An 18,383-nucleotide genomic window follows, 5' to 3' on the forward strand; every position below is an offset into this window, starting at 1 on the left:
CCGGCTAAGTAGTTAACAATGTGATTGGCAGTTGCTGGAGTTTTTGGTTTTGCAGTTGTTATGCAGACCATGGATGGATATGGTGATTTCTGGAAGTGGAAGGCCCAGACTTCCCTAGCTTTTGGTCGGATGCAGGTTAAAAGCTAGCCCCATTTTGGTCTATTATCCATAGAATGTATATTGTGGATTGGGAGAGCATAACAATTGGGTGCTGCTAAACGTGGATGTCACTGCTTGATTTTCTGAAAGGTGGCAAGAAAGTGAGAATTCCACATATTTCTGCTTTTCTTATTTTTTGAATTTGTATTACTGTAAGTACACTCCAATGTCCAGTTATATGTATCATTAAACTTTGCTGTCTCTGCTCATGGAAATTTGTTGCTCAACGTAAATTTGGTAAAGAAATTGATTGAACAACCTTCCCTTCCAAATGAAACCAATGCATTAGTTACTTTCTACATTGAATTAGATAATTGGCTTCTCTGTTAAATAAAATAAACCCACCGTCTATATATGATTAATCAGAAATTAAATAAAAACAAACTTTAAGGTTACCGAAAGTAAAGAAGACATCAGCATAGAATAGAGAATTTAGCCATTTGCAACTTTATTGTTCTTGGTTACTACTTGGTTTCCTCATTCCCGAATAGGTGCTTACTTCATATGCTTCATAAAGGTGTCTTTAGCAGTTTTCAAACTGCGAAGAGCTTCTCTGATGCTAATGCGCCTGTCGGGTGAATCTTTGGTGCAAGAAAGCCCCACTCCAATTATTGTTATCAAAACATGATTTTGTTTTTCTGGGTTTATGCTTTGGCCTTGATGTTGCAGATTGTTCAGCTCAGCGTCTAAAACTTGCATCACGTTCTCTGGAAAACTTGATTCAACCCATTTAACTAGATTTAGTTCTCCACTAAAACTCTCCTGTATTGGGCTCATTCCTGTAAAGAGTTCCAGTAACATCACTCCGAAGCTGTATACATCTCCAGAGGTTGATGGTTTCTCACCTAAACCGTATTCTGCATCATGATAATACTGTTACCAAAATAAGGAAACAATTGTGCTTTTCCAAGAAAATTTGGAAAAGTCATATATATGTAAATGAAGCAAAGAGTTGTTGTGGCACTAACCTGGAGGTATGTAACCGATGGAACCCTTTACAACAACTGTAGAGCTAATCGAAGATTGATGGCTCCTTCTTTCATGCAGCAACCGAGCTAGCCCAAAGTCTCCTACTTTCGCAGTCATTTCCTCATCCAAAAGAATGTTGCCGGGTTTCAAATCACAGTGTACAATTGGGATTTCACAGTCATGGTGAAGGTAGTCCAGTGCACTCGCAACATCGATTGAAATATTCAATCTCTGGAGAAAAGAAAGTCCCTTGCCGTTTTCATTCTTTCTCTGGCCCTGAGTCCAGTCTGCTAAGCTTCCATTACTGAGGAACTCATAAACTAGAGCCAGAAACTCCATGTTTCGGAAGTCCAGGCTTGAGCATGATGTAATCAGTTTAACAAGATTACGGTGCCTTACATTTTTCAAAGCCTCGCATTCGGCAAGAAAGCTCTTCCAGGATCCAGTCCTTTTGATGTCAAGAACCTTGACGGCAACATGAATACCTTCTATAAGATATCCTTTGTATACTGACCCAAAGCTCCCACTTCCAATCACATTTTCCTGGTTAAAATTCCCTGTTGCTTGACGGAGCTCACTATATGAAATCATTTGAGGCTTCCCATTTGATAATTCAGAAGCTCCAGTGGCCTTTGTTTTACGTCTCCTTACTACGATCACCAAGGCAATCAGAAAACAAACTGCCATTGCAGCCATGACGGCGGTGATAACATAAATTTTGTTTAGTCTTTCGTCACTCTGAGAATTCGCACATCCCAAATGCATGCAAAGCTTTTGGTTTCCTTCTAAATGGACATTAGAGATATTTTTAAAAACTCCACTGCTGGGAATTTGTCCTTCAAGATTATTGTATGATAGGTTTAAGGACCGAAGGGCTTCAAGTTTCTGAAGGTCGGAAGGAATGGAGCCAGAAAGTTGGTTTGAGGAGAGGTCTAGAACTTCCAGGCCCTTCACTTCTCCCAGAGTATTTGGAATAGTGCCTGAGAATTCATTGTTGGCCATCAAAAGTTCCTCCAAGCTTTTACAGCCTTCGAATGAACTGGGGATATTACCAGACAGGCGGTTGTGAGAGAGGTCAATGGTAACAACATTTTCTAGGACCCCAACTTCTTGAGGCAATGGTCCATCCAAGAAGTTCCTGGACAGATTTAAGATGGTGCTCAAACTGGGAAGATTTAGAATCTCTTTTGGTACGCTTTTATTGAGCCTGTTGTTGGATAAGTCCAGGGAAAGTAGACTCTGGAAGTTCTCAAAACTAGTTGGTATTCCACCCACCAACTCATTTCCTGATAAATCAATCTGGTTTAGCTTTCTGAGATTACCTAGCGAATTCGGAATACTGCCAGAAATTTTATTTCCTGCCAAACCCAGGTATTGCAGTTCCTTCAATTGGCCTATTACATCCGGGACTCCACCAGAAATCGAATTGTTGTTCAAATTCAGCAATGTCAAGCTCCTGAGACGGCCAATCGAGAGAGGTATTTTACCATAAATACGATTACTTCCCATGTACAATTTTGAAAGCACCTTGGAAAGATTGCCAACGGATTCTGAAATTACACCTTCAAAAGCATTGCCATCAACGGCAAGGAAGTTGAGACGAGTACTGTTTGCTAAAGAAGTGATGAATGCAAGACCATCATCTCCAGAGCTAACAATCCTGTTGAACCCGATGTTGTACATCTGCAGGAATGGAAGATTTCCCAAACCTGGTGGCACTGTTCCCTCAAGAAGGTTGTGAGCCATGCGGATAACTTGTATATTAGTGAGGTTGTGCAAAGACCCTGGAATTTTCCCAGTGAAATTATTGAAGCAGTAATTGAAGACCAGAAGATTTGGGAGTTTATTCCCAATATCATAAGGAATTTCACCCCAAAGTCGGTTTGAAGCTAAAGCCAGATTAACCAGAGAACTCATGTTGTAAATGGATGAAGGAACAGTGCCAAAGAGATTATTTATTGTGAGATCAAGAACTTTCAGGTTTCCAAGACGGCCTAAATCACCGGGTATCCTTCCACTAAGGCTATTGGTGCCTAAATTTAAGTAGGTAAGTGAAGAAAGATTTGATAAGGATGCTGAAATTTCCCCCAAAAGACTGTTTCGCCCCAAGTTCAGAACCTGGAGCTTGCTTAGATGGCTGAGTTCTTCAGGAATTGTTCCTGTAATCTTATTTGACATCAAGTCAAGGACCTGGAGCTTAGTCAACTTGCTTATGTTGAGTGGTATCTCACCTTCCAAGCTGTTGGAGCTCAGGTTCATGACTGTCAAACGAAAAAGATTACCTATTTGGGGTGGAAGATTTCCTCTAAGCTTGTTGTTTTGGAGCTGAAGGGAGCCAAGGAAGGAAAGATTGGTAATATGGGGGCTAATGGTTCCTTCGAGTCCGAATCCAGAAAGATTGAGAGCAATGACTCTCTGGCGAAATTCATTGCAAGTAACTCCAGTCCAGTTGCAGGGAGAGGAGTTACTATTACTCCAGGAAGATAACAGAGTTGGAGGCTCCAGCTCTTTTAATTGAGACTTGAATGAAATCAAGGCCTCCTTGTCTGTAATGAGGCTTGGAGAAGCTGACTCCACTGGAAGCAAGAGGCATTTGAGGTGTAGAAGGGCAACCAAAAAGGAAAAAATCTTTGTATGGAAAAATGAGGAAGACATTAAAGTTTGAGGTAAACTGCATGAAGGGGTGTGTTGTTTTTGAATAAATAATCAGGGTGTATATAATGTTGAGAGTCAAGATTGGCTAGTTAAAACCTTCCATGTGAAGTCTAGCCTATATGTTTCAACTATAAACGCGTCAAGACTGGACAATCAGCACCTAATTAGCCGAAAGTCTATGAAGTCAGTCAATTCATGGTGGAGAAAAGTATAACCATATCCAAGTCTACCAAAGTGAACTCAGCGTGAGGCCACAATCTTCAGGGCAACAAATGCATTTACAATCAATTAATTATAAAATCTTACAATTAATACTTGTGTTAAGAATTAAGATATTAGGGTATTCAGTTTGACACGAAACAGAGAAGCTAGCTGAAATAGTCACCAGACCAGACGCGATAAATTTCTTCTTGTGTTCAATACGGTTCGGCCTGTATTGAACACAAGATATTAGGGTATGCATGACAACCGTTGAAAAACTGTCATTTTCAGTTTATTTCTCCAAGCCTCATTACAGACAAGGAGGCCTTGATTTCATTCAAGTCTCAATTAAAGAGGTGGAGCCTCCAACTCCGTTATCTTCCTGGAATAATAGTAACTCCTCTCCCCGCAACTGGACTGGAGTTACTGAAAATGACAGTTTTTCAACGGTTGTCATGCAGGTCATGCGGCGACGTAATTTCTTCAATGCCGCGGCATCTTCTTCTCTGGAATTTCTTCGTGCCTTCAAGACTCTTCATGCCAAACTTGCAGCCAATCTTGCTGCCAATCTTCATTTTCTACCAAAAAGATTCATTCTTCAACAATAACTCTGCCAATCGCCGTGATGAAAAAGTACTGAATTTGCTGTTTACATAAGGGACGGCCGTCCGTTAAGTGCGTCCATTAGTTACGGACGCCCGTCAACACTTCCAAGTTTTATTTTGTATTTTTAAAACCATAAAATCATAATAAGGTGACGGACGCCCGTCCACAATTTATGGACAGGCATCCAAATTTTTTATTTTATTTTTTAAATCAAATTAAGTTTGGATGGGTGTCCATTCCTTATGAACACCTGTCCAAACTTAATGGACGGGCGTCCCGTATTTACGGACGCCCGTCCAAGATGAAGAGACGGCAGTTCACAACCTATGAACGGCCGTTCTTAATTTTTATAAGAAGTTTTTATTCTATTTTACTGATGGGGACGTCCGTCCGTAGTAAATGGACTCCCTCCATATAATATGGACGGGAGTCCATGTAAGTAAACGGCCGTCCATCTTCAATGGACGGTCGTTCACCATAAAAATATTTATTATTTAATTACGCATCTGAATTAGTGATGTGAGTTAGGAGGACACATAGACCGGTACACATTTTTGGTGTAAAATCCCCGGTGTCCGTAGCTTTATTGGGGCATTCAATTCGACACAAATTAGAGAAGCTAGCTGAAATAGTCATCAGACGCGATAAATTTCATCTTGTGTCCAATACAGTCCGGCCCATTTAATGATAACTGTATATTGTATTGAGTCATTGACGGCCCATTAATTTTCGATCCATTAAACACCAATCTGTGGTTGATCTTGGGCTGGCCTAGATCTTTTTTTTTTTTTTTTTTGGTTATGCATTTGTAGTGTTTGAATTTGAACTTGATTGCAAACTAGTGTTTTAAAACTAGGCCCAGCCTGGCCCACCCTGTTAAACTGAGACTCAGGACCTTTACCAGGCCGGGTTAACAATTTTCCTATTTACCCAAAACCCTAGAATTTTGGATGATGATCGGAAAACAATTGAAGGCAAGGACTTAGGGTTTTTTAAGAGAAAGTTCGGTGAGTGCAATGATGAACATAATTCAATTTTGGTGAGTTAATCAACCATAAATAAAAAAACCAACGATTGGCGTTGAACAAGATGGGGTGAGTGGGTTTTCATCAAGAAGCTAATGAGAGTATTTTAGCAAGATGGGGAAGGTTGTCGACGCCGAATCGTTGAAATCGTTGATTTCAGCCAGATCTTGGTAGATTTATAGGCTCAAGGGATGACCGAGATTGTCCTTGGTTGTCACGCTGCAACTAGTTGACGACAATTTGTATTTGAGTGTGTTTGTTAAATTTTAACCTATACACTTCATTGTATTTTTATGGATGTATTTCTTATTTAAACTTTTTGACAGTCAATTTGCTGACAGGTCAAACATCAACTCGGGATAGTCAATTTTGTTGGGTTTCACTCTGTTTGGTTATTAAACATTGATACAAACAAATAAAATTAAAAAATACGCTAGTATTAAAATACGTTTGTGTGAGATATCAAATAATCATAAAACTGGAGTTACCTAGAAATATGACAATTATTGGTGCGTTGGTTTTATTTTTGGATGATTTTAAGGGTAGTATTGGGTTATTGGATATGGGAGTATTACGAGGTAAATTTTAAAAATTTATAAAAAAGCCCTTAGGTTTACTAATTTAACTAAAGACCCTAACATGTAAATACAAAACACCCCCACCACTGCAGTGTCAGATTCCGGCCACCACCGCCGGAATCGACCGGAAAATTTCGTTACGGCACAGACTTGTCGGATCGTGCCGTAACACTCGTTATGGCCTTTTCCGGCTAGATCCATGGTAGATCTGGCCGGAAAAGGCCAGATCTGGTTGTTTTGGCCGCCGACGGCCGGAAAAGGCCAAACGCGGCCAAAGATGTGGCCGTCGTTTTCGATCGACGACGGCCAAGATTTGCCGTCGTTGACCGTCAACGACCCATTTCTTTGGCCGTCGCTGACGGCCAGATCTGGCCTTTTCCCGGCCAGATCCGTTGTGGATCTGCCGAAAAGGCCACAGCGTTGAACTTCCGGCCATTTCTGGGTCGAAGTTTGGCGGTGTACAGATTCCGGCTATCACCGACGGTGGTTGCCGGAATCTGACAAGTTGGGTTGTGGTGTTTTTGTTAATTTTAAACTTTTTTTCAGGGGGTATTTAGTGAAATTAATAACCTTATGGGGTTAAAATGAATTAAAAAATAGGGTAATATTTTGAGAATATTTACCAAACGCGATTTGAAAAATAGGATCCAGAATAGGGATAAAAATATTAACCAAACGCATACTATATTACTATAAATTCAACAAAATCCAATTACGTTTGCATCTTCTTGAATTATAGACGTATGTATTAATCGATGTAACATAACAAAATATTACAACGACATCTACGCATTATTTAATCAAGTATCCTTACGTGACTATCTTATAATGAATCTATTCACATTTTTTGCTTTTGAAACCTAATACTGTCCTAATTCCAACCATAATATTAAAAAATTTAAACCTCAATTAAATACTTTCATATATTAAAATCATTGTTATAGGAAACTCAAATTACACGAGCAAATATTAATATTAATACATATCAACACCAATATCATATATTATCAACCATATAATTGAAAGACTTTGGATTATATTTTATTAATGAATTTTTTTTTTTTTTTTGAAATATACATCGTGTGACCTAATCTCGGGTCAATAACTGCTACAAGATTTTAAACAAAGGGCTAATGGGTTAGACGCATAAACAAAACTTTGTCTTAATTCAATAATTGTCTCAAAACACAACGGACAACAGGTTTGAGCTTCAATATCAATATCAATACCATTTCCCGAGTAAGCCTGTAGTGTTTCCTTATTAAACCCAGAGCTAAAATTACACACCATCAATTTCACTTGCAATCCCTCGCTCCACCGCTGATTCCACTTGTACCTTGAGAATACAAGGACAAAATTTATCCAAATAGTACAGCCATCAAGAGCACATGTTGCCTAAAATCTGATGCGTCTACCACACAACAACATATTTCAAATACAAAAGCACATCATAAAGTTGCATGTATACTAATCACCACCTCAGCCCATCTCTCTCTCTTTCTTTCAATATTTTTTCGCCATTGAAACATCATCATCAAATTCAAGTAATCTCCAGATTGCCCAAACCCAAATCTGATGTGATCCGTTTTCAGAAAACGAAAAAATAAAAACCCTTAGTTCAACTCCGAAATCATGAATTTATAAAACCAGAAAAAAAACGAAACACGATTCGACTTGACACGCCGCCGTACCCAACGTAGCATATTTGTGTAGAGTTTCAATTTTGTTTTGAGTGAGGGGAAAAAAAAAAGAGAAATGCCGAGCGTAGCTGTGAAGCTATACAGTGTATTCTTCAAGTTCCTCCTGAAACACCGACTACAAAACCGGATCCAAACCCCGTCCGAAGAATCCAGCCCGTTTGGGGTCACGACCAGACCTGAAGAATCTGTGGCCGCGTCCAATCCTTCATTCTCTGATGGAGTTGCAACAAAGGATATCCATATCGATCCTTTTACTTCTCTCTCGATCCGGATTTTTCTACCCGAATCCGCTCTCCATCCACCCGAACCCGATTCCAAACTTCAATCGAAAACTAAAGTCCGTTTGAACGTGGGGAAAGCCGATCTGGAACAGAGCGAGTCGCTTTTACGGAGGAGCAGTTACGGCTCATCGAATGTGGGGACCACGACAACGAGACAGGAAGAGTATCGGAGAAGCAGTTACGGTGGTCATGGTAGTGACGTGGAGGCTTTGAATTTGAAATCCGACGCATATAGAGGGTACGCTCCGGTGGATGTAAACCGGAGGAAATTACCGATAATGTTACAGTTTCACGGGGGAGGGTGGGTGAGCGGGAGCAATGATTCCGTGGCAAACGATTTTTTCTGTCGGCGGATCTCGAGATTGTGTGATGTGATTGTTGTGGCGGTTGGGTATAGGTTGGCGCCAGAGAATCGGTACCCGGCGGCGTTCGAGGATGGGCTCAAAGTGTTGAATTGGTTGGGGAAGCAAGCGAATTTGGCGGAGTGTAGTAAGAGCATGGGGAATGTGCGTGGCGGTGTGGAGTCGAAGAAGGCGGACAGTAATCGACAACATATTGTCGATGCGTTTGGTGCGTCTATGGTGGAGCCTTGGTTGGCTGCTCATGGAGATCCTTCAAGGTATTTTGATGTTTGTTGTAGTTTTGATTATCATTATTACTCATGATTGCTTATTTCTATGCTTACGGAATACTGTGGAGTCTTATATATTGCAATGTTGGAACACATATACCACATGTTTAGTTCTTAAGAGCAATGGTTACTATAACATTGAAAATATTGATCACATGGGTAATTCTTCTGGCCAGAAGTTTATCATTTGTCTCCATAAGAAGGACAAACACTTGTTTAGTTTGGGAATTATTTACGTTTAGGGAGACCGAAAAACTTTGAAGCATTGCATTTCAGTTTGGGAATTACTTTCTGATTTCAGGGTTTAGTTGTAAAGGTAATTGCAGTTCTGTTGGTTTAGCTCATTCATATTTAATAGTCTCTTAAAACCTAAAAGCATAAAAATTCAGGTACAGTGACCTGCTTCTTCCCACATCTCGGTTTCAACTAGTTGCCAGAAATAAAAATTTTTGGACCAATAGTGTAAAACTAATATGCTCGTTCTTGAGTGTTAGAAGAACTACAATTTAGTTAGTGCAGCCAACATTTAATGTGATGTATGGTATGAAGACCTGGATCTGAGTATTGTATTACGACATAGGTGGGGATGTCAGGCATGGGATCTTTGAAAAATTTAGACATAATAACCATGGCTATACATGTTTATTATAAAGTACATATACGATATTGAGTACCAAACCATAATTTTGTGTTTATTTACTCGTAAATAAACCATACAAAGTAAAATGGTTATTTAACTTGCTAGCATGTGAAAGTTTCATGATAAATTTGTGTAGCATCTACAAAATTCTGCATATGTTTAGGCAAATCTTGGTGAATTTTACCCATATGAATGTCAGACACAAAATGTGGACAGGTGAATTATATTACAGTTTTTTTATACGACAGTTGTCTGCAAATCATAGATTGTGGTGAATTTGTGTATGTGCAGGTCATGGGGCTAATTTATTGTTAGAGATACCTTTTCTCCTGTTGTGCATAAAAATGAATAATGACTTAGTATGGAACTTTTAGTGTATAGGGACTAGAGTAATGTTACTTTGCTGTAAACTAGGTTGCTGGATGGTGGAAGTGGTCACAGTGGTAACTCTGTATAATTTTTGAATCCAATGCATTGAGGATGCATTCTAAGTATTTGAAGAGCAATTATATTGGAATTGAGAATTAGAATTGTGTGCTTTGGATTTCATTTGGTGGAGTTTTGATACTACTGTAGTGCTGAGCGTTTAGAGTTTATTATGTGTTCTACTGTTATGATTGCTATCTTTTATTAATTGCTAAAAGTTTGGTGTATGAAAGAAGAGTCCTACCAATTTTCTTGATGTGCATTATATCTATGGAGGCTGGAACACTAATGTAGAAGCACGGATTCATTATTCTATTTTTTCTGTGCAAGGTGCAGAACAGCTCATATTATTTGCTCTTTCTTTTCACTCGTGGCATTCTTGGTTGGTTACTATTCTTGGTATTCTATCTTTGCTTGCCTGTAGTTAAGCTGAGATCTATTTATAGTTCAGTACAGTTGGCATCTTGTCCTATTCTTTTTTTGTAGATAAAGGTAGAGCTGGCAAAATATAACAAGTCACTCCTGTTTACATTGACCTGGGAGTGGGTTTTAGCTGTTTGTCCTGAAATGAACCTGGTAACCAATAACTGTTGTATGTAGTGATAATTGAAATTTTCTTTTGAAAGCTTGTTCTTTGCAAGCAACTTGGAGGGTTCGGTTATGGAGTTTTAAGCAATACAAACCTGATTGTTGTGGATTTGTGGTATGTTTTACAGATGCATTCTACTTGGGGTGAGCTGTGGTGCAAACATTGCTGACTATGTGGCTCGGAAAGCTGTCGAGGCAGGAAGGCTTCTGGATCCTGTCAAGGTCGTTGCACAGGTTTTGATGTACCCTTTCTTCATTGGAAGTGTTCCCACACATTCTGAGATAAAGTTGGCAAACTCCTACTTCTATGACAAGGCTATGTGCCTACTTGCATGGAAACTTTTTCTTCCCGAGGAGGAGTTCAGCTTGGACCACCCAGCTGCTAACCCCCTAATCCCAGATCGAGGGCCGCCTTTGAAGCTCATGCCCCCAACACTGACAGTAGTTGCTGAACATGACTGGATGAGAGATAGGGCCATCGCTTACTCAGAGGAGCTGCGGAAGGTAAATGTTGATGCACCTGTACTTGAGTACAAGGATGCAGTTCATGAATTTGCAACACTTGACATGCTTCTGAAGAGCCCACAGGCCCATGCCTGTGCTGAGGACATTGCCATCTGGGTTAAGAAGTACATCTCATTTCGAGGCCACGAGTTCTCTTATTAAGTTGGAGATCTTAACCCGTAAAAAGTTCCAGAGATTCCTGATATATGCTTTGTTATTCGATTGGAAAGAGAGTTTCTAATTGTTGCCATTGCATTGCGATGAGATTTGCAATATTTTGCATTAGCTTTCTCCAGCTAATCTAGCTGTTGGGTTGTTCATCAGTTTACATAGTTTTCCACACCCTATTTTGTTCTTTTTGTAATATAGAGAACTTCTCAGAGTAGAAAATTAGTGAGCTATGAGATGATATTACATCCTGTTTGAGTATTGTGCGCCACATTGGGACGTTGCCACTTGCCAGTAACAAATTTTCCTGTGTATTAAAGTGTACTACCTCAGTATCTACCGTGAATAGAGTTTATTTGAAAGAAAACTCTTCTCTGTCTCTCACCCTTAATTTACATTTAGTATGTCTGTTTTGCTGCATTTTCTAGCATGTTCTAACTTTTACATTCAAAACAAGAAAATGCTTATATAAGTATTAAGTAGAGTTATCTTTAATGGTTGTCGATAGGCTTGTTGACACCATAATTGGATTGAATCAAATGCAGACACTACCCTATTTTTATAAATTGAAAACGACAATTGAGTTGATCCCAGCAATGCATATTGTGAGTTGCGACCGCCTAGGGTGGACAGATTTTGGCAGTGAGACAAGTTTTGTAAATCCAAAGCTTATCCATCAAGATAAACTTTGTATCTGCATGAATTCTTAGTGCACTTTTGTATCGCCCTATGCTATGTATGTTTATTCCTTTGAGACCACTAATTTTTATTGTTTTATTTTCTTGTAATCTCCTTGGAACTGAGAGCACCCATGTATAAATCTCCCATTTCATGGCAGGTGAAATCCCTGGGCATATGTTAGACAAAGCGTCAGCCTCACTTTGGTTCACATCCTCTCTCAGATTGGACCCAGGAACCATGAAGAGGCTGAACAGGTGAGTTTTGCAATGGAAGTGGCTTTGTTTCTTGGTTTCATACTCATTCAAGCCCTTGCCTTTTGACTAACATGCCCCAATATTGGAAGCATTTGAGGGAAGCGAGTTCGGGTTTGTGTGGTCAGCCGCGAGCCTAGCCAATAGCCTTGGCCTCCACTGGCTGAGGTTGATCAACCACCCCACGGCACAACTGGTTTTGCGATTCATGTGGACTACAGCCTTTTGTAGTTGGAGCAGAGAATTTTGAAGCCTGCCAGCTACATGGGGAAAGCCTTACATGATATATAGTTCCTGTACTATCAAGCACCTAACGTGTGCTTGTCACTGCTTAATAAAACAACTCCTCTCTTTGTTTTTACTACTTGCTTCTCTTCTGGTATGAATATCAATTTTTTGCATATCTGTCAGTATCACTACCATTATCAATGTAGTTTTAAATAAATACATGAGTAAAAGACATATTCCCACCCAAGGTTTGACGAGATCTCAAGTTGGTATCCCAAGTTTCATTTATTCCAGATTCACACCCTTAAAATAACATTGTTAACAATTTTTAGGGTAGTGAGGGTGCAATTACCATAATGCCCTTAACCCTAAATTAATAAATTATTTTTAACCCCTAACTTACTAAAATTATAAAATTAACCATCCTATTTTGAAATTACTTCAATTACACCCTTAGTGATTGCGCACTGTCTCGGTTTTCATCGGATCTGGGCTGTTTTTGATGGCGGCGAACCCCCTAGTCACCTCCATCACCTTCTCCATCGTCCGTAGTCCAAAAACCCTTTAGTTCCCGACTCATTGGGCCCTCCAATCGCCGGCGTCGTCAGGCTTAGGTTTTCGTCGTTCTTCGCTGGATTCCGGTGACAAAAATCCAATTGAACATCACCACTGCAACTAATGTCTCCAAATTTACAAAACCCCTATGCCCCCAGCAACCGTTTAGTGGTCATTCGCTGGTGGAGACCGATGAAAACCAGTCGCATGTGGCGGCTATCGTGGCTGGCGATTGATGAGTGATGAGAGGTTGTGAAGGGTAAGGTTTTGTAGAGGGGAGGATGAGGGTTCGAATGGTGGTAACAAGGGTCATTTTGGGTGGAAGAATCACCGAAAAAGGGCGAAAAACATCGGCGGTGATGTTGGCTAACGTGAGTCGAAGCTTTGTTAGAGGCGATGATTTGCTAATATGTGCCTCCTCTGCGAAATGACCGATTTACCTCTGAGTCGTTATATCTAACCATTTTCCGTTACTTTAAGGGTGAGAATCCGGAATAAATGGAACTTGGGGTACCAAATTAGGTTTTGTCAAACCTTGGGTGAATATGTCGTTTACTCTAAATACATATATAATAAGCTCACCAAATGCCTTGTATGTCGCTACTAGCTATGATCTTATGGAATTTGTTGCTAAATTGCCAGCATTTCTTTCTCAGTATTTAATATTATACTAACATAGAAGTTGGAGACTTTTGTTTATATTCTATTAATCTATCAAAATTCATAACTTAAATTTTATAACTTTTATTTTAGTTTAACCATTTGTAAATTGGAACAAATTTTAAAAATAATTACATTTTGAGGACTCTTTGAAAAATAAACTTAATATTGGATATCCTAAATAAACACATTTACACCTCTCCCATAGTCTTATGTGATCAGATGATAAACTCTTTAACTATTTGTGTTAGTTATATCCTTGGGTTTTATCATTTGACTCCCAGGAGAGTTGATTAGAAACTAGAAATTAGAATCCTAATCGGCTAGACAAGAAAAAACAGCCTTTTTCTATTTTTTCAAAAATCCCCAAATTTTGTCTGTATTTTTTTCTTTTGAATTTTTTATTCTAATAAGTTTTCACCTTCTCATACTTGGGCAAAAACTCAACCCACCCTTTGACCGGAAAGAAAATCGAGGAACAACCCGTGTAGCAAGCCCGAATACCCGATTATATATATCGTTCTTTAAAATGTCTCTCTTTTAAGAGCGAACAGAAACTTTCACGGATCTCACTGATTCCCTTTCATCACCGCTCTTACAAGCTTCTCAACCAAGCTTTCCGAACGAGGTACGCTTTCACATTTGTAGTATAATTTGGTACTCAATCAAATTTGAACGGTCTTTTTTTGTTCAGCTTTAACTCTCTGTTGTTTCTTTTCGCCTTCATTCGGATACATCTCTTCTGTACTGTCGCCAGTGATAAATCTACTGTCAAAGTTAACTTTATGAAACAGATCTACGAAGAATCTGCTTTTTGTGGTTACACTTTTGTTGCTTCTTGCGATTATTGTAAAGAGACTTTTGATCCTGTTGTTGCTAAGTTGATGAGCTACTCTTTCTTGGTAGGGTGATGGTTAAAGACAGAGTGGTTTACTGAGTTCAGTGGAGTAGATATTGTTTGTCGATTCCACGATGAGAGGTTTTCGAGCGACTTTGAGAGTTGCAGCTACTGTAATTTTAACTCTGTGGATTGGCATTGCTGCTTTGTATCATTTGTTAAAGCCGATTTCGAATGGATGTGTTATGACCTATATGTATCCTACATACATTCCGATTTTGTCAACTGAAGGAGCTTCGTCGATGAAGTATGGGTTGTATTTGTATCATGAAGGTTGGAGAAAAATTGATTTTAAGGAGCATTTGAAGCAGCTTAATGGTGTACCGGTTCTTTTTATTCCCGGGAATGGTGGTAGCTACAAACAGGCAAGGTCTTCCTTATTCTTTATTACTTTTGATTGTTATTCTGTTGTTTATTTAATGTTCGTTTTATATGATCAGTGTTTTTTTGAATTAGAGGAGCATTTTTAGATTTAGTCTAGCAATGCTAAACCGTGCTTCTTTAAGTTTTCTTTTGGCTGGAGATTTGTTTCGCAAGGTGTTGCAAAAACTAATTCAAGTTGGAACTTATGTAGAGATTTTTTCTTTCGAGGGAATACGAATGGAAGAGTTGGGGAATAGATTTAGGGCATTGGAAGCAAGAACTCTGTGGTATGATGCAAGATTTATAGTTGTTGCGTTAAGAGTTTTGAACGTTTGCCTATCGAATATGGAAGAGTTGATGAATGGAAGCTCTGTACTCTGTTAAATGGGCTTAAGTGACCTGAGATGAAGACTTTTAGTAAGGGTCTAATCTTAGCATCAATTTTTTGTCTTTTGTATTTTTAAGATGTTGAAACCAGTGAATTTGGCTGAGTTGATGGCTTAGTTGGAGCTTTGCTTATTGTGGTAGCCAGTAAGGCAGAGGTAGTTATTTCAGTGTAGATTGGAAGAGGCTTATGTTTCAGTGTAGATTGGACGGTGGGTTTGCTTCATGATTTTAATCGGCCATTTTTAGTAATTGTTTGTGTTTTGATAATTTGTTAACAATCTGAATTTTATGAGTCCTGTTGGAATAAAGAATTTTTTTTTGCCAATAAAGTGATCCAGTCCATCAAATCCAGAATATGCATTACATATTTCATTATGCATTAATTTTTGAAAATTTTGGTAAACAATTTGCACCGAAGATAATATTATATATAATGTCATATCATATAGTGAGCCTCCACTTGAATTGTGTAGCTCTCTTCATAGAAAATTGAACAGCTTCATACTTATCTCAGGTTCGATCGTTAGCAGCCGAATCTGATAGGGCATATCAAGGAGGTTCACTTGAACATTCATTTTATCAAGAAGTGTTCCTGACTTCTGAGGAAGGCGGTGCAGATATGAACGCATCTGGCTTTCAATTACCCAATCAGTATTCTTGCAGACTGGACTGGTTTGCTGTGGATCTTGAAGGTGAACATTCTGCAATGGATGGTCAGATACTTGAAGAGCATGCAGAATATGTTGTGTATGCCATCCACAGGGTATCACTTAAACTTTTTTGATTGTGTTAATGTCCTCAGCACAAGTAAATATTTTTCTAATGTCAATCAAATTGAAATCTTTGATGTTCAGTATGGTGACTTTTGAGATCATGCTTTGTGTTATTATTAGTATTACACCAGGAACCTTTTTTTTTTTTTTTTTTTTTTTTGGTTTAGAAGCTTTATCATAGAACTTGGAACTATTTCTAAATCTGGAATTATATTGGAATGTAGTTCAAAGTGCCTGCTTCATATTGGAAGGGGGTGGTATGAGGCTACACAATGAAGGTCCAAAAAGCCCTTTTCTTGTCTCAATTTGATGAAGCATCATCCTACAATTTTTGGATTGGCTTCTGTAATTCTATATTATTTTTATTATTACCTATAAGTACATGAATTGGAAAAAGTTGTCTGTTTTTATGCTTTTCCAGCATGGCCTCAAACCACTTTCCCATTTTTTTTAGCCCTTCAAATTTTATTTTTTCATAGCCTCAAACCAATTTTCCCTTGAGTTTAACTTTTGACTTTTGTCTTTGTAGTACAATCAACTTTGATAAGACCATACCTTATTGATACAATAATAACACCAAAATTTCCATCAAATGATGCTGCCTTTAAGTTCTCTCAGACTGATTTAAGCTTGAAGAGTTTCTTGTTTGCTAGAGTGTGGTTTCTTTTGTCTGTGACTTTTCATTTATGCCATTGATTAATGTCTGGGAATATTTGCAGATTTTAGATCAGTATAGAGAATCTCATGAAGCTCGAGAGAGAGAAGGTTCTGCGGCGTCTGGGAGTTTGCCTAAAAGTGTGATATTGGTTGGTCACTCTATGGGTGGTTTTATTGCTAGAGCTGCTATTATCCACCCACTTTTAAGGAAGTCAGCTGTCGAGACTGTACTCACGCTTTCAAGCCCACACCAGTAAGTTTATGGCTTCTTCAATGTCATTGGTTTTAAAATTTTTTATTGATTTATTGGCTTTCTTATGAGATTTGCCTGTTTTATCCAGATCCCCTCCTTTGGCATTGCAGCCATCCCTGGGTTACTATTTTGCTAGTGTAAATCATGAATGGAGAAAGGGATATGAGGTCCATACCACTTTGACAGGACATCATGTATCTGATCCTAGACTTTCTCATGTTGTTGTTGTTTCCATTTCCGGTGGTTATCATGACTATCAGGTATATTTGTGTTGTTGAGTCTTACTCTATTATAAATGGTATATGGTTGTTTTTCTTGAGAATGTTTGCTCTATCAAATAATAAAAGCTGCTTTATATGTTCACCATTCACTAAATGAAACTAGGTCACATGCAAAATATGTTAAGATTTGCCATGAATTGTATCTGATACTTGTTTTGATCAGTTTAAATGGTTATATCATTACCTTACTTTGATTTTCAACGGAATGTTTGCATGTGCTTGATTTGGATCTAGATGTTCATGCTTTTATTTTTGTTTTTGTTCTGCTTTTAGCTTTAAATGTCTTCCAACTTTTATTTTCCCTTTTTGTTCAGGTGCGGTCAGAGTTAGAATCCCTTGATGGTATTGTGCCTTCCACCCATGGCTTTATGATAACTAGTATGGGCATGAAAAATGTGTGGCTGTCAATGGAACATCAAGCTATTTTATGGTGTAATCAACTAGTCATTCAAGTGAGTGAAACTTTCTTTTAGAATCAATATTTATTTCTACTGTGGACAGTTTTGAATATCTATCTTTTATGTAGGTCTCGCATACTCTCCTTAGTTTGATTGACTCCAGAACCGGCCAGCCTTTTCTTGACACTAGAAAAAGACTCGCAATATTTTCAAGGATGCTTCGTAGTGCAACACCTGAAAGTTTTAATTGGATGATGCAATCACACCAGTCAAATGCTCTTCCCATGAAGGATGTAAAAGATGCAGCTGGTATTAGAAAAAACAGCCTTTTTCTATTTTTTCAAAAATCCCCAAATTTTGTCTGTATTTTTTTCTTTTGAATTTTTTATTCTAATAAGTTTTCACCTTCTCATACTTGGGCAAAAACTCAACCCACCCTTTGACCGGAAAGAAAATCGAGGAACAACCCGTGTAGCAAGCCCGAATACCCGATTATATATATCGTTCTTTAAAATGTCTCTCTTTTAAGAGCGAACAGAAACTTTCACGGATCTCACTGATTCCCTTTCATCACCGCTCTTACAAGCTTCTCAACCAAGCTTTCCGAACGAGGTACGCTTTCACATTTGTAGTATAATTTGGTACTCAATCAAATTTGAACGGTCTTTTTTTGTTCAGCTTTAACTCTCTGTTTTTTCTTTTCGCCTTCATTCGGATACATCTCTTCTGTACAGTCGCCAGTGATAAATCTACTGTCAAAGTTAACTTTATGAAACAGATCTACGAAGAATCTGCTTTTTGTGGTTACACTTTTGTTGCTTCTTGCGATTATTGTAAAGAGACTTTTGATCCTGTTGTTGCTAAGTT

General features: G+C 38.6%; 3 protein-coding genes across 5 annotated transcripts; 2 read left to right on the forward strand and 1 right to left on the reverse strand.

The window, feature by feature from the left end:
- Window positions 1–654: 654 nt before the first annotated feature.
- Window positions 655–3,848, reverse strand: LOC116141939 (LRR receptor-like serine/threonine-protein kinase EFR). Its single transcript, XM_031427411.1, has 2 exons — window positions 1,128–3,848; window positions 655–1,016 (listed from the first exon to the last, which is right to left on the reverse strand). Exons 1-2 carry the CDS (start codon window positions 3,781–3,783, stop codon window positions 655–657), a joined length of 3,018 nt encoding a protein of 1,005 aa, XP_031283271.1. The 5' UTR covers window positions 3,784–3,848.
- Window positions 3,849–7,642: 3,794 nt separating this feature from the next.
- LOC116141950 (probable carboxylesterase 11) lies at window positions 7,643–12,427 on the forward strand. Of its 3 annotated transcripts, XM_031427424.1 has the most exons (4): window positions 7,643–8,793; window positions 10,588–10,963; window positions 11,677–11,867; window positions 11,970–12,427. In XM_031427424.1, the coding sequence occupies exons 1-3, from the start codon at window positions 7,949–7,951 to the stop codon at window positions 11,839–11,841; spliced, it is 1,386 nt and encodes a 461-aa protein (XP_031283284.1). In that variant the 5' UTR covers window positions 7,643–7,948; the 3' UTR covers window positions 11,842–11,867; window positions 11,970–12,427. The 3 variants fall into 3 exon arrangements, with proteins under 3 accessions (XP_031283284.1, XP_031283286.1, XP_031283285.1); XM_031427426.1 differs by lacking the exon at window positions 11,677–11,867; XM_031427425.1 differs by lacking the exons at window positions 11,677–11,867; window positions 11,970–12,427 and having other exon boundaries at window positions 10,588–11,602.
- A 1,442-nt stretch (window positions 12,428–13,869) lies between these two features.
- Window positions 13,870–17,591, forward strand: LOC116141940 (GPI inositol-deacylase-like). The gene is made up of 6 exons (XM_031427413.1): window positions 13,870–14,134; window positions 14,413–14,769; window positions 15,669–15,917; window positions 16,647–16,837; window positions 16,926–17,097; window positions 17,433–17,591. Exons 2-6 carry the CDS (start codon window positions 14,479–14,481, stop codon window positions 17,589–17,591), a joined length of 1,062 nt encoding a protein of 353 aa, XP_031283273.1. The 5' UTR covers window positions 13,870–14,134; window positions 14,413–14,478.
- Window positions 17,592–18,383: the final 792 nt, after the last annotated feature.

This window comes from Pistacia vera, unplaced genomic scaffold (assembly GCF_008641045.1).
Source record: "Pistacia vera cultivar Batoury unplaced genomic scaffold, PisVer_v2 Contig401, whole genome shotgun sequence".
NCBI lineage: Eukaryota > Viridiplantae > Streptophyta > Magnoliopsida > Sapindales > Anacardiaceae > Pistacia > Pistacia vera.